This window comes from Sycon ciliatum, chromosome 7, assembly GCF_964019385.1.
Source record: "Sycon ciliatum chromosome 7, ocSycCili1.1, whole genome shotgun sequence".
Classification (NCBI taxonomy): Eukaryota; Metazoa; Porifera; class Calcarea; order Leucosolenida; family Sycettidae; genus Sycon; species Sycon ciliatum.
The window spans coordinates 7,815,302-7,830,308 of NC_088649.1; the positions used below are offsets into that span (position 1 = coordinate 7,815,302).

General features: G+C 43.6%; 2 protein-coding genes across 2 annotated transcripts; both read right to left on the bottom strand.

Annotated features, from left to right (window-relative positions):
- Positions 1-801: 801 nt before the first annotated feature.
- LOC135820884 (zinc finger protein 32-like) lies at positions 802-2,863 on the bottom strand. The gene has a single exon (XM_065333932.1). The coding sequence runs from the start codon at positions 2,780-2,782 to the stop codon at positions 1,592-1,594; it is 1,191 nt and encodes a 396-aa protein (XP_065190004.1). The 5' UTR covers positions 2,783-2,863; the 3' UTR covers positions 802-1,591.
- Positions 2,864-12,447: 9,584 nt separating this feature from the next.
- LOC135821573 (zinc finger protein 454-like) lies at positions 12,448-13,701 on the bottom strand. Its single transcript, XM_065334571.1, has one exon. The coding sequence runs from the start codon at positions 13,699-13,701 to the stop codon at positions 12,448-12,450; it is 1,254 nt and encodes a 417-aa protein (XP_065190643.1).
- Between the last annotated feature and the right edge of the window lie 1,306 nt (positions 13,702-15,007).

Sequence of the window (15,007 nt, forward strand, 5' to 3'; positions counted from 1 at the left end):
GTCCTAAACATGGCAACGTGGTGTTATGGAGGTACTGATGAACTGGAGCAAAGGGTGATACGTTTCGTGTCTTACTGACAAAAGCAAATTTTTCCAAAATGGCATGTCCCACCATGCAATTGACAATCCTGCGAGTGTGCAGAGACGCATCTGGATTCCCAACATGTTGCAGTGAAAGTAATGACTTGGACCGTATGATGTCATAAGAGAAGAAAGCTTGCCGGAGCAAAACAATAACAAGAAACATGCAATAACGTGAACCAAAAGTTTTGCAGGGGAGAGAATCAGAGCTGAATCGTGAACTCGTTTATTTTGTCAACTGTTTTAATTTGGAAGGACAATTTACTAGAAAGGGATCATAGAGGAATTTACGTAAAAAGATGATGATGCACGGGAAGGGTTGGCATCATTGGCTAGAGGATGACAACTAGAGGGTGTGTGTGTATACCTAGAGCAAGATTATACTAACACATGGAAGGGGCACATACCACTTTTACCAAATAGGGTCTTCCTTCGGGCTGGGGAGGGGGAGCCAAACATAGCCTCCATTTTGGCTAGGTTTGGTTTGAGTTTCCAAGTTTCTATCGGTCACTGTAGAGTTTACCCCAGTCTGCATTGTAATAACAAGTTGATGGGAGAGCTATTACAACGGAAGGTTTTCACGATATTGATATGTTTTGCACTCATTAAGCAGCCCCCTGTGCGAAAATGCTTCGGACCACGAAGATATGACGATAGTGGAATGATTTTTAAGATACAGACCGTGAAATGTAATTGATGAATGTGTGGTACATACGTGACTCTACACTGGTGTTTACAACAGATCGCTGAGGATATTGCATTTTTAGTTCCAGTTACCGACAAACGAACAAAATTGCAGGACTATTGGAACTTTACAATGTGAATTGTGGAAAAAAGCGATTCATGGTCGCACTTCACAGCGATACACTATATATATGCTGAGGCTACAGTACCAAAAAGCCAGGTGTATAAAATGTAAGTATAGTTGTTCTATTTGCATCAAGACTGGTTTTAAGATGAGCTGCACATACGTGTGTATAGCCATGCTCTTGACTATTAAATTCAAGGCTAACAAAGTCTTAAAAGCAAAATTTGTAACAACGATTTGCCGTCACTGTTCTGGTTGACTTTATTCGTGTTTTGTAAATTTTCTAAAGGTGAGTTCTGCACCTAACTGTTGGACTTGTGGATTTCAGACCTGTATGTGTATGTGCATGTCTAGACAGCAAATGTGAGTACGAGACCGGTTTGTGTGTATATTGCATGTTTGAAGTTTGTCTTCTCTATGCGTCCGAGCTCAAGCACACCCAGTTGTATTATACATTGCATGTTGAAGTTCTGGTTCTGATCGATTTCTTTGTTTGTTGAAATCCGATCTACATGACTGACTACTCTATAAACGATGCAGTGTGTGCATTATTTCATGAGCATGTAGAGCTGATGACCACGTGAACGACGCTCCCCACATCTTGCATTTCGGAGATTCCTCTCCACTATGAATACGTTAATGTATACGAAGATGTGTTGAGTGCATGAACGATGATTCACATGTTTCACACTTGTACGGCCTCTAACGTGTGTGACTACGTTCATGAACATGCAGGTTGGAAGTTGACCTGAACGCTGCGTCACATGTGTCGCACTTGTAAGGCCTCTCCCCCGTGTGAATACGTTTATGAACACGTAGTGTTGACGAGTCCGTGAATGCTGCGTCACATGTGTCGCACTGGTAAGGCCTCTCCCCTGTGTGAATACGTTCATGAACATGCAGGTTGGAAGTTGACCTGAATGCTGCGTCACATGTGTCGCACTTGTAAGGCCTCTCCCCTGTGTGCATACGTTCATGAACACGTAGTGCTGACGACCTCGTGAACGACGCTTTACAAACCTTGCATATGAAAGGTTTCTCTCCGGTATGAATACGTTTGTGCATTAGTAAATTGCCAGATTGAGAGAAGGACTTGCTGCATACATCACACTTGAATGGTCGCTCTCCAGTATGAACACGTTCATGGCGACGAAGATTGGATGCTTTCTTGAACTGTCTGGGACACTCGCGACACTTGTGTAGCGTTTTACACATAGAACGTTTTCCTTGATCGGAAACCATAGCGGCACACCGAGACCTGACTGGCTGATGTCTGATATCGTATCCGCGAACTCCTTGTATGTCGGCTGCATCCCCTTCTTCCGATGTTTCCCTTTTTCCCGTTTCAGAATGTCTACCGTGATCAAACGGATAACTAGAGAAAGATGTACTCGCTGTAGATTTCATCACTGGTTGTCCAGGTAGTTCCGGCTCGGCATTACCACTGTACTTGGAAGGCGAGTCGTCTCCATATCTCAATTCAAAAGATTGTCCAGGCCGAGCGTCCTTCTTTTCATCGTGCCACACTTGTCCACGTTTACTAGGGGATGATACACACAATCCATAATGATCTAAAGAATTTGCTGAACTACTTCCTTTCTTCGTTGGTCTTGTCAAGGGCGGGACAGGCGGTGACCCGGATGTATATTCTTTGTTGAAAGAGAGCGTGTCCTCTGGATCTAAGTCGGGCAATACCTTTATTACCGTATTCTGCATACGCTGATCAACGCCTGTGATAGGTGAGTCGGAAGAGGTCTGAGCAGAAATTGTGCAATATTCGGATGAATTCCCACTAACTGATAAACTCCTGTTTATCCTGATTAATGGTGGCATTGGGGGCAGCTCATCAGAATCAACACTGCAGTCGGACATGGACTCCTCGCCATCTTCCATTTCTCACTCAAAAACTGCAGTGCATGAACTACACGTTACTGGCGGAATGAGAATATCAACAAAACTAAAGTACAAGACAGATTCAGCACTTTAGGGAAATTCAATCATCTTGCTGGTTGCGCATGGTATTTCAATGGTAAGTCAGTAGACGCCGACGTGACAAATTGTGCGACCTTCTCTCACACTTCAAAGCTAAAATACCACACCGTAGAGTGTCGAGATTGTGTTATCCCAATCGTCCACTTTATCTGATGGTATCACTAAACGAAGTGTTACAAGTATAAGATATCCTTCTGTATCAGCCGTTAGTGACCTTACAGATCAAGCGACCCATCATTACATTACCATGGAGTTAGTAAAGCGTGACTATTGTCTCGAGCTTCTGGCACAGGGCAACCCAAGCCTACTCCGCACAAAGTGATTTTAGTTTGGTACTACATTACCTAGGTTTCCACTTCCCCTTCCCACCCTCAGTATATTCTTCGCACAGATATGGAGGTACAATTCTAATGCGGTAAAAGCAATTGAACTCACTACATTCACACAGTGTGTTCCGACTTGCGTGTCGAACCCTACGTGGGAGCAAGCTAGCTCCTACCTTGGTAGCGAAATCTGACTTCTCGAGTTTCGCAGGAGTGCATCACCCACTTCTTCACACGTTTGTCTTCAATGCAGCCTCGCGATGTTGATGGGTTGTAGGCAACGTTGTGAACGGCCAACAGCCCTCGCCATTTTTCTGCACCTCCATGAGCCACAACGACTCACACTGCTGCTGGAAGTTCGCTGTGTGTTTGTCGCGCTGGACACGGAGTGCCACTGTTAGTCTCGGATAGCGTGTATCTCGGATAGCGTGTATCGTGCATGGCTCTCGGAGCATAGCTTTTATTAGCTTACGAAAGCCGATAATTTGTGACCTCTTTCAAATTACTGTGCATTGAGCAGGAAGTGGTGCTTTCTTTCATATTTGTAGATTGGACGGTTTGAACGACTTCTCGAGTGCTCTGGATCGCAGTCGTGAGTCTGTCCCGTTATATTCATGTCCATAGAAAAGGCGCATCTTTAGGTTGGTTCTCTTCATGTTTACTTGAAGATTTGTTATTATATTTGGGATTTTACTGTTTTACGCTTTCGCCCTACAGTCTGGAGGATAAAACTAGCTTTCCGTGATGCTGCAATACAATCCCGGCTGATTCAGCGATTGAACAGCGTACATCAAGTAGCCTGCTTCCTACATGTATTTACACAAACAGTCCTGTACATGTAGTTCAAGCCTGTCATACACTTGGTGTAGTCCACTGTGTAATTCATTAAAGACATGATGACAGTGTTGACCGTACCTTGTTGTGTTGCAGGTCCATTCCTATGCTCTGTTGTATTTATACATCCTTGCTAGATGAGCCTCCACGGTTATTAGTACGAATATGCCCATTGCTGTATCATGCCTTAGAGCAATGTTTAAAAAAAAAGAAAAAAAGAAAATTATCGTGTCCGTTCCCGAAGGGAACTCCCGACGGCCGCTAACACCCGATAAATCCTAGCGGCAGATGCAGCGCCTAACGGTGGGGCATTGTTTGAGCGTGTGTAAAGACACGATTGTCTGCTAGAAGTTCCTGTGCGTGGCCACAGTTTGCAAGCTTAATTTCAGTTAACGAGCATAAAGACTACGTTATTGTAGGCATCCTGAAAGGCATAATTTTGGAATTTTCACCAACATCCTCCGGCTATACCTATAGGATGGCCGTAGTGTCTCATGTAGATGTTAGGCGTCTGTACATAGCCCTAGATGGATAAGTTTCCCAATTGTTATTATTCCTTGATCCATTCATACAAGGATGTGTAAACAGTTTCCTCTGAAACAAAATGCGATAATACTCATAAAAAGGACACACTTCAGGCTGTCCTTTACAAACCAGAATTAACAGACTCTGCTCAGTAGGCCTTGGCGGATAATGCTCGAAAAGGTGGCAGATTCTGCTTTTTTTGCACCGAAATTGGCAGAACCATACAAACCTTATGGCGAGCAATTCCTCGAATTCTGCTCCATTTCTTTATCCACATACCAAACATGCATGAAACTTATGAAAAAAAGTACCGAATTCTGCCAATTTTCCTGCCGGCATTATCCGCCAAGGCCTACTCTGCTGTAGATTTATCCATCAGATTAAACTGCTGAAGTCCCCAAAGCATATTCAAAATGCGCTTAACTGTTTTAACTCCTCTTCGTCAAGTCGTAATAAACTAAGATTCCCTATTTCAAGAAATAACTCAATGAGTCGCTCGCCTGTTTTCATTAGCTATTGTCTCTGGGACTCGCTTCCGCAAAAAATGCAATCATGTGAAACCATGTCTGCCTTTGTTCATGATCTCTCGGACCATTTCCCGTAAACCTAATAATGCAACTTAATTTGCAGCCCAATCTCTTCTTTTATTGTTGTTGTTCTGATTTGCACTTGTTTCTCTATATTCTTTTTATGTTTAGTTTGAACACACGGCGAGGAGACAATAATTTGATAACCGCAATCAATAGAACTAGCTGAACCGATATTTGTGTACTTTATTCATGCAATGTAAAAACGGTGGAGCCGATGTGCAATAAAACGATGAAAATATGAAGAAATGGTGTAGGGAAAAAATATGGATTCAAACAAGTTTTCGTACAACACTCATCAGGATCGTCGTTGTACTAAAGGACACTGAAACAAAAATTGAACTATTATAGAAAATCTAAGTTAGAGAAATAACACTAAGAGCAACAGCAGTGAAATTTACAAGTGTGAATTTTAACAATCAAGGCGAGAAATGAACAAAGGAGAAAGGAAGGAAAGACAACGTGATAACACATAACAGCAGTGCATTACACCTAGAACATTTTTTCGGTTTCGTGGTAGCAAGTCTTCAGTGTACAATCATCTGCTAGCTAGTCCTGATTGTTGCAATTCGTATTCCGACTCTTCGTTCACTGTATTGTGCCGTGGTCGTCATGGTTATGGACTACAGTTAAAAGTGTTGGAAGCTATCTATCAGCGTCTGTATGGGTTGGTTCACATATCGCCGGTACGCGCCGGGAGTCACAGGCGGTGGGCTTCTTGCAACCTCTCCCGGCGCATTGCGATTGTGTGAACCAGTGCAGTCGTAACAAAATCATACGGTAAAATTTCGCAATGGACCGCCGGCAAAGTTGGACAGTGCCCAACTCTTGCGATCTGCCCCGGCGCCGATCCCGTACGATTTTGACCAAAAGTGGTTTGTGAACCGTTCGCGCCGGTGATCGCCGGCTGCCGGGAGCCAGACTTTGTCAAAATATCAAACCCTTACTTGTCCTAAATTTTCCTAAATTGAAGCTAGAGAGGAGGTCCGTTCGCCATTCTTGTAGTCGCTTCAAGGCGGCAAATAAGTCAGGATACCAGCCCGTCCTTCTCGGATGATCTGCTAGACCATTGTGCAACTTATGAGACAAATACAATTGAAACAAATATAAAATTATAATGGATACATTGGCAAGTTCTTGTGACTTCATCAACGTTTGCAAGCATAATTTCGACACAAACAACAACGACTTTTCACTCCTCGTGCTGTCTCATCATCCCGCACTGCTAGAATTACCCGTTCTCAGGAATTGCTCGGCCTGGTACTGCCCCATGCCAGATTGCATTTTGGCTATCACTCTGTATCTTATCTTGGAGCTGACCGATGGAACGCCCTCCCTGCCGCGATTCGCACCATATCCCTACCTGCTGCATTTCGCTCCGCTATCTTCACGTGGCTAGGGCACCCTGTAAGAAGACCATAGGTCTGTGGGGACTGCCCTAGTAAAATATGAATGAATAATAATAATAATAATAATAACAATCGCTTACTAGACTGCAATAAAATGTGTAGAAGTAGTTTCATGATCTCCAGTAAAAGGTAGCACCGAGTGGCCATCACCGAAAGACCTTGAACTACTGAAAAAACAAAGAATTCAAGCTTCAATTGGCAAACCTGTCGTAGCATTTTGGCACATTCTGTACTACTTTGTAGTAGATTTGGTACTCGAACCGTAGGCGCAATGGATCGGGAGATGGCTCACCGCCGATGTCTTGCGGCGCCGATTTTGCTTATGTGAACCAACCTTATAAGTCTAATTTGTGTGTACAGAAAGATAGTATATTATTATTATTTCTCCTTTATTCACTTCTTTCGAAGGCGATAAGCCAGACCCACCGGGAAATATTTCCATGGGTGGGACAGCAAAAAGAAAGTGAAAAACAAAAACAAAAATAAATAAATAAATAAAACCTAAAAACCAAAGGGACAAGAACTAGTTGAAGGAAGAGGAAGAAAGGAAAGAAACTCAATCCGAACTCCAACATCAAAACAATAATAAAGAATTTGCAGCGACAGGCAAAATACATCAACCAATGAAGGGAGTAGTAACAAAGGAAATATCAGTCTTTATCAGTCGTTATTCAAGTCTCTTAGCTATTGAACATGCAAACGCAGCAGAGGTGCATCTACATGTTAAGGATAGTTCTCAGTATTTTAATCGAACCTTGTATAGCCTCCTGTTGCACAATAGCCAGGTCTCCTCCCTGCACAGTCCGAAGGCATTGAGGAGTCTCCCCCACCAAGCCTCCCAGGGCACCGACAACCACAGGGACCACGTCAACCTGGTTGAGGGACCAAATCCTCGAAATCTCCCGCTTCAAATCATAATATTTCGAGCGCTTTTCAGCCATTTTCTTATTGATGTTGTTCTCACCAGGAACGCTGATGTCTATAATGTAGGCGATGCGCTCCTTGTCATCAACAAGGAGCAGATCGGGCCTGTTTGCTGATAGTTTCAGGTCAGTTGGGACCGAATACTCCCAATAGAGGCGATACTGATTACTCTTGACCAATGCCTTGAGCTGGTGGTCGAATCGTGAAGCACCAGTAGGTAGATCTCGTGCTTTACACATTTCGAAGTGCACATACTTTACTATCCGGTTATGTCGTTCAATGTAACTGGTCCGAGCCAGAACTGGGCAGGCACTTATTATTATTATTATTATTATTATTATTATTTTAACTGGTTTAAGGGGTTATTATTATTATTATTCTCGTATCCGTCCCGAATGGGACTCACGACGGCAGAATTAACTGTGAGCATGTGTGTGTGAGAGTGGGAGAACGAAATGAAAAAGAAAAGAAGAGTCTTGTAATGAAGGTCAAATTTAAGAAGAGCAGTACTAGACTAAATGGCTGAGCAGATGTTACTCCATTGTTTTCTGTCGCGGGCATAGGTGCCGAGATCACGAAGGCAGCTGGGCTTAAAAATGCAGATAGGTGTATATAATTGGGTTGAAATTGTTCAAGTAACGTGTCGTGTTTAGTGCGGCCAAGCTCGGCCGTTAATGTTCTAGGTGTAATGTACTGCTGTTATGTGTTATCACGTTGTCTTTTCTTCCTTTCTCCTTTGTTCATTTCTCGCTTCGATTGTTAAAATTCACACTTGTAAATTTCACTGCTGTTGCTCTTAGTGTTATTTCTCTCACTTAGATTTTCTATAATAGTTCAATTTTTGTTTCAGTGTCCTTTAGTACAACGACGATTCCTGATGAGTGTTGTACGAAAACTTGTTTTAATCCATATTTTCCCTACACCATTTCTTCATATTTTCATCGTTTTATTGCACATCGTCTCCACCGTTTTTACATTGCATGAATAAAGTACACAAATGTCGGTTCAAAGTAGTGGTTGCGACTTCGGCGATAATTTGTAAGAAAGGGTTTGCTCCCCACACCGGAGCTCGCGCTATTCCGCCGACTTTACTTGACACTTGACGAAGTCGCAACCACTACTTCGTACTGTTGTGCCCAGCGCGGGCTTGCGACTATTTGGTTTGGAGGTGACAGCGTTGCGAATGACTGAGGGACCTCGACGTCTGTCTCACCGTCCAGGAGCGACACTGACTCACGCTGCTATCTGGTGTTCACGAGGTGTTTGTCGCGCTGGAAACGGAGCGTCTCTGTAAGTTTGTATCCCTGGTGATGTTTGTGCCTGGAGAGCACTATATAAGTGGTGCTCTTCAGGCACAATCTTCCTCAGCCTACTCAAGCTCAACTGATGAGGGGTGAATTCCCCGAAACACTGTGTATTGAGCAGGGAGTGGTGCTTTCTTGCAGGTTTGCCGAGTCGAAGGTTCGATGGACTTCTCGTGTGTCGTGAGTCAGTCAAGTGTCAAGTAAAGTCGGCGGAATAGCGCGAGCTCCGGTGTGGGGAGCAAACCCTTTCTTACAAATGTCGGTTCGGCTAGTTCTATTGATTGACGTTATGTTTAGTTTTAGTTTTTTTGCCATAGCTGGCTATAATCGCCCTCACCTCCTCCTTGATTGGCCTTGGCCATGAGTGTGTGCGTAATACTAATAAATAATCATTGTAGTCTAGTACATGTGTCACTGTAGCTTGGTGTGTTAAAACATCTACAGTAATAAGACTAGTATTCTTTGCATGTGGGGTTCGAACTTACCTTGTTCAGAAGCTTTCCTTTTTTCTTCACTTTCTGCCTTTACATGCCACGCTACAATGCCTTCTGAGATTTGATGAGTGCGTGAAAGAGTTCTCGCAAACCTTATGAAAATACGGACTCTCCCCAGTAAGTATTGCGTCTAGGTGCCTATGAAGTCGAGACCCTAGGTCGGCGGAGCTCCCTAAACCTCGCCACCACTGCCACGATTCAGGTTGTGCGTGCTTCCCCTAGCTGCATCTCATGTTTGGCGTTTAAGTGGTCTTTGTAAAAAATAAAAAAGTAAAATAAAAGTATATGTGAGCGCAAAGTTGGTAATAACCTGTGAGACATTTCACACACCTTACATGTACACTGTTTCTTCTTCTCTTTATGTATGCGATAATGACCATGTAGATGTTCCAACCAATGGAATCACTTGCCGCATTTCTCACACTGAAATGGTCGATTACCAGTATGAATTCACTCGAATGCGAGAAGCTGTTCTGAACTCTTTCTGGCAAAACTGACAACTGTGGAACGTTATACGCTAGTACTGAGACTGCTTATGATTTTGATCTATAACCTTAGACGAGTTCGAATGTTGTCTGAGCTGACGACTGCGTTCAACCGACATGTCAAACGCGCCAGGTTGCTCCCATGTCTCACGTATCCTTACAGCAGAAACTCCTGTGTATGACGCTGAGTTTGGAATTAAGACGTTCATTATAAATCACAGAGATGCTTGCACAGGTAACGCAAGCTGCTCATAATAGCCTTAACCAAAAAAACGCGATCTCCCCGTCTTACATTTCAGATGGTGTAGCAGACGTAGTTACATCCACTTCCCTATGGCCGGGGCTTCAAAATGGCTTTGCTTGAGCCGTGACTGACATCGTTGATATCAATGTGACAACAGGCTACTTGTTAGGCTTAATAGAAGATGGAAAGCATTGTGCGTTCAACCTACCACGAACGTCTATCGATAATGCTACAGCTTCCTGGTTTATGGTCACCGTAGCTACACCAGCAGTAGATACATACCAAGTTGCCAGACTAGTAACAACCTCTGTTGAACGACTGTACGCATCTTGGCCCTGGTAGCGAATATTTGGTACAACCGGTGGGTCTTCGTTGAGGTAAACGCGCAACTCTCTGTCGATTTTCTATTGGTTCCAGAGGATATCACATTCATTGGGTACATTTTCGGTCCAAAGGTCTTCTTGCTGAAAATATCTGTTGAAGGAAACAAACATAAATTATATGTATTGCTATTTGCATCATGTCCACGGACTTTAGTGCAAATTCAGGACTATGCCATATCCTTATGCACATTCTCCGGTATGTGGAAGGACCAATGGATACCGTAGCATACAATGACGTTGCTCCAGAGAGTGCTTTCTGGGAGCGACAGGAAATTTACAAACCTCCGATAACCCGCAGATTCTTAAGTGAACACTCGGATGCGATTCATTAGTGAAGATCCAACAATTGACAATATTTAGCCAGAAATTGGAAAAAAGTGTCAAAACATTGATATAGCACAAAGAGCTTCACCCTCCAAACAACTAGCCCCAAGTGAAACTACGACGTAAAACCCTGTTGTTGTAGGGGTCTCAGCCCTCATTTGTTACACTTTATAAGTGTAACCCTCTCGCTCTCACGTTCTCTCTCTCTCTCTCTCTCTCTCTCTCTCTCTCTCTCTCTCTCTCTGTCTTGCTCTTTCTCCCTCTCTCACTCTCTCTGTTTTTGAGTTGAGTGCATTCCTGCTTGGACTTCTGCCGCGCCTTTGTTCTCCTAACAAAAAGTAAATTATCGTGTCCGTTCCCGAAGGGAACTCACCACGGCCGCTAACACCCGATAAATCCTAGCGGCAGATGCAGCGCCTAACGGTTGGGGTGAGTGGATAAGTCTCACAACCACTGGCACAAGTGCCGAAAACAACCCCATTAGCTGCATATATGTACCCCTTGTGCCTGGCCACAAGTTCCCAGTTGACTGTGGGTAGAAGCACGGCTGGAAAAACCCACTGTGCCTGCCTGGTCTTTGTACTCGTACTCCTCTTTATGTACTAGTATTGTGCAAACCCTCCTTATAGTCTGTCTCACTTTACCCCGAGATGTTTTGATTCATAGTGATTTTGACGCTCATCATTCGCTCCCTTTTCACTGGACAGTTCTGTCCGTTTGGTTTTAGCGAATTCAAATAAAGAAAACATCAAACAAGCTAACAGCTTTTTATACGTCCATTTCCTACTGCACTACGCCAGCATAAACAAAACTTATCCAGCCTTCAATGTATCAGTATACTATAGAGTGTATTTCACAAACAAAATGACACGTAAACATTTTACCTCCCTTACATCCCTTCCTGAGTTGGTGATTTTGGGAAAATTGCCTCAGACGGAAATACAGAACCATAGGAACAGGTGGAATCTGCGTTAACATCCAACTCTCGACCAACTTCATATTTCTGTTGCATGAGCGATTGAATCATGCATTTTTTTGATTGCGTAGGGCAGTGGCTGTGCACCAAAAGCAATGTTTTTCGATACTTGATTTTATAACTGCAATGAATGCCTGAAATCTTCGAGTGCACAACTGCATTTTCTTGATTATCTATTTGTACGTCAAGATTTCGATTGACACGTGAAAGTCGAGTGCACTAATGTTAGGTGCCCAGAACAAGAGAAATTGTTGGGGCCTCTTGGGCTACTGTTGCAGTCCTTGCTGATTTGTTCAATGTTGTTGACAGCAATTAAACGGAAACAAAAACAAACAAAATGAATATATAATTAGTTCTATAAGCAACGAGACTGGTTATAAATGACCTGCGGCTAAAGGCAGAGACAGGACTTTTAAAATCAAGGCTAACACCAACTCAGTAAAATAGACAACGATCATCATCATTCTTATGAATGTGTTCGTGTGGGTTAAATGTTTCTACAGGTAAAGTAACCACATTATTGCTGGATTTCACACCTGTATGTGAAGCGCATGGCCATGCAGTAACTTTAAGTACGAGACTGATGTTTGCACATATTGCAGGTATGAAGTTTGTTTCTTTATGAGTCTGGGCAAGGGTACACCCAGTTGAATATTTTACAAAATAGCTTTTTCTTGTACGTAAATCTTCTGGTTCTTGCCGACTTCTTGGTCTGTCGAATACGATCTATATGCTTTGTTCCTCTATGGACAATTCAATGCGTGCCGCGTTCATGAGAACGTAGAGTTGATAACCACCGAAACGACGCACCACATACCTTGCACTGGTGAGACCTCTCCCCAGTATGAATACGTTCATGATCACGAAGATGTGTGGATTGCTTGAACGATGCCTCACATGTCTCGCACTTGTAGGGTCTCTCCCCTGTGTGCATGCGTTCATGATTACGAAGATGTGTGGATTGCTTGAACGATGCTTTACATGTCTCGCACTTGTAGGGTCTCTCCCCTGTGTGCATGCGTTCATGATCACGAAGATGTGACGATTGCTTGAACGATGCTTCACATGTCTCGCACTTGTACGGCCTTTTCCCCGTGTGAACACGTTCATGCTTACTTCGACCTGATGATGTCTGGAACGATGCTTGACAAACCTTGCACGCAAAAGGCTTCTCTCCGGTGTGAAAACGTTTGTGTACTTTTAGACTCCATGAATGAAAGAAGTATTTGGTGCATACATCACACTTGAATGATCGCTCTGCAGTATGATCACGTTCATGGCGACGAAGATGAAATGCGCTCTTGAACTGTCTGGGACACTCGCGACACTTGTGTAGCGCTTTATCAATAGAACGTTTTCCATGATCCGGAACCATAGCGGTACTCTGAGACCCAATGGGGTGATGTCTGATATCATGTCCGGGTACTCCCTGCGTGTCGATTACACCCCCTTCTTCCGATATCTCCATTTTTCCCGTTTCAGAGAGCCTACTGTGATCCAACGGATAACTGGAGAAAGATGTATTCGCCGTCGATATCAGCACTGGTTGTCCAGGCAGTTCCGGGTCGGCATTACCACTGTACTTGGAAGGCGAGTCGTCTCCGTATCCCAATTTAAAAGATTTTCCAGGGCGAGCGCCTTTCCTTTCATCGTGCGAGACTTGTCCACTTTTACTTTGGGATGATATACAAATTTCATAATGATCTAAAGAACTTGCTGAACTACCTCCTTTTTTAGTTCGTCTCGCCAAAGGCGGTACAGTCGGTGCCTCGGAAGTATCTTCTTTGTGGAAAGAGAGCGTGTCCTCTGGATCTAAGTCGGACAACGCCTTTGCTACTGCATTCTGCATACGTTGATCAACGCCAGTGATAAGTGAGTCGGAAGATGTCTGAGCAGAAAGTGTGCCATATTCGGATATATTCCTGTTGATCCTAATTAATGGCGGCATTGGTGGCAGCTCATTAGAATCCACACTGCAGTCAGACATCGACCCTTCAAAGTCTTCCATTTCTCACTCAAAACCTGCAGTACAGTAAGGGATGAACTATACGTTACTAGAGGAACGAAAACACCAACAAAACTAAAGTACAATCAGATTCAGCACTTTAGGGAAAAGAAATCATCTTGAGGTTTGGGCATGGTATTTCAATGGTAAGTCAGTAGAAGCCGACGTGACAAATTGTGCTACCTTCTCTCACACTTCAAAGCCAAATTTTCACACCGTAGAACGTCGATATTTTATTATCCTAATTGCCCGCTTGATTTGACGGTATCACTAAAGGAAGTGTTACAAGAATAAGACATCCTTCTGCATCAGCCGTTAGTGACCTTACAGATCCAGCGACCCATCATTACACTACCATGGAGTTAGTAAAGCGTGACTATTTTCGAGAGCTTTTGGCGAAGGGTAACCCATGCTTACTTCGCACAAAGTGATTTTAGTTTGGTAAAACATTACCTATGTTTCCACTTCCCCTTCCCACCCTCAGTATGTTCTTTGCACATATATGGAAGTACAATCCTAATGCGGTAAAAGCAATCAAACACACTACATTCACACAGTGTGTTCCGACTTGTGTGTCGCACTCTACGTGGGAGCTAGCTAGCTCCTACCTTGGTAGCGAAATCCGATTCCAGGAGCATCGCCGAAGTGCATCAACCACTTCTTCACACGTTTGTTCAAAATGCAGCCTCGAAATGTTGACGGGTTGTAGGCAACGTTGTGAAGGGCCAACGGCCCTCGCCATTTTTCTGCACCTCCATAAGCCACAATAACTCACACTGCTGCTGGAAGTTCGCTGGGTGTTTGTCGCGCTGGACGCGTACTGCCACTGTCAGTCTTGGATAGCTCTGGGTCGTGCATGGCTCTCGGAGCAAAGCTTTTATTAGCCTACTAAATCCGATAATTTGTGAGCTCTTTCAAAATACTGTGCATTGAGCAGGGAGTGGTGCTTTCTTTCAAAATTTTAGATTGGACGGTTTGAATGACTTCTCCAGCGCTCTGGATCGTAGTCGTGAGTCAGTCCGGTTATATGCATGTAGGTAGAAAAAATGCCAACTCTCTCATAGGGAGCGATACAAAATTCCCAAAGTATAGCTGAAGTCGCACAATTGAGAATTACTTGAAGATTTGTTATTTGATTTGGGATTTTACTACTTTGCGCTTTTGTCCTACAACCTGGAGGACAAAACTAGCTTTCCTTCATGCTGCAGTACAATCCCGGCTGACTCAGCAATGCTGCTTGAACAGCAGACATCAAGTAGCCTCCTTCCTACATGTATTTACACACACAGTCCTGTACATGTAGTTCAAG

What these genes read in the sequence shown, in the direction of transcription:
- LOC135820884 (XM_065333932.1), bottom strand. Translation starts at nt 2,782, where the DNA reads ATGGAAGATGGCGAGGAGTCCATGTCCGACTGCAGTGTTGATTCTGAT.
- LOC135821573 (XM_065334571.1), bottom strand. Translation starts at nt 13,701, where the DNA reads ATGGAAGACTTTGAAGGGTCGATGTCTGACTGCAGTGTGGATTCTAAT.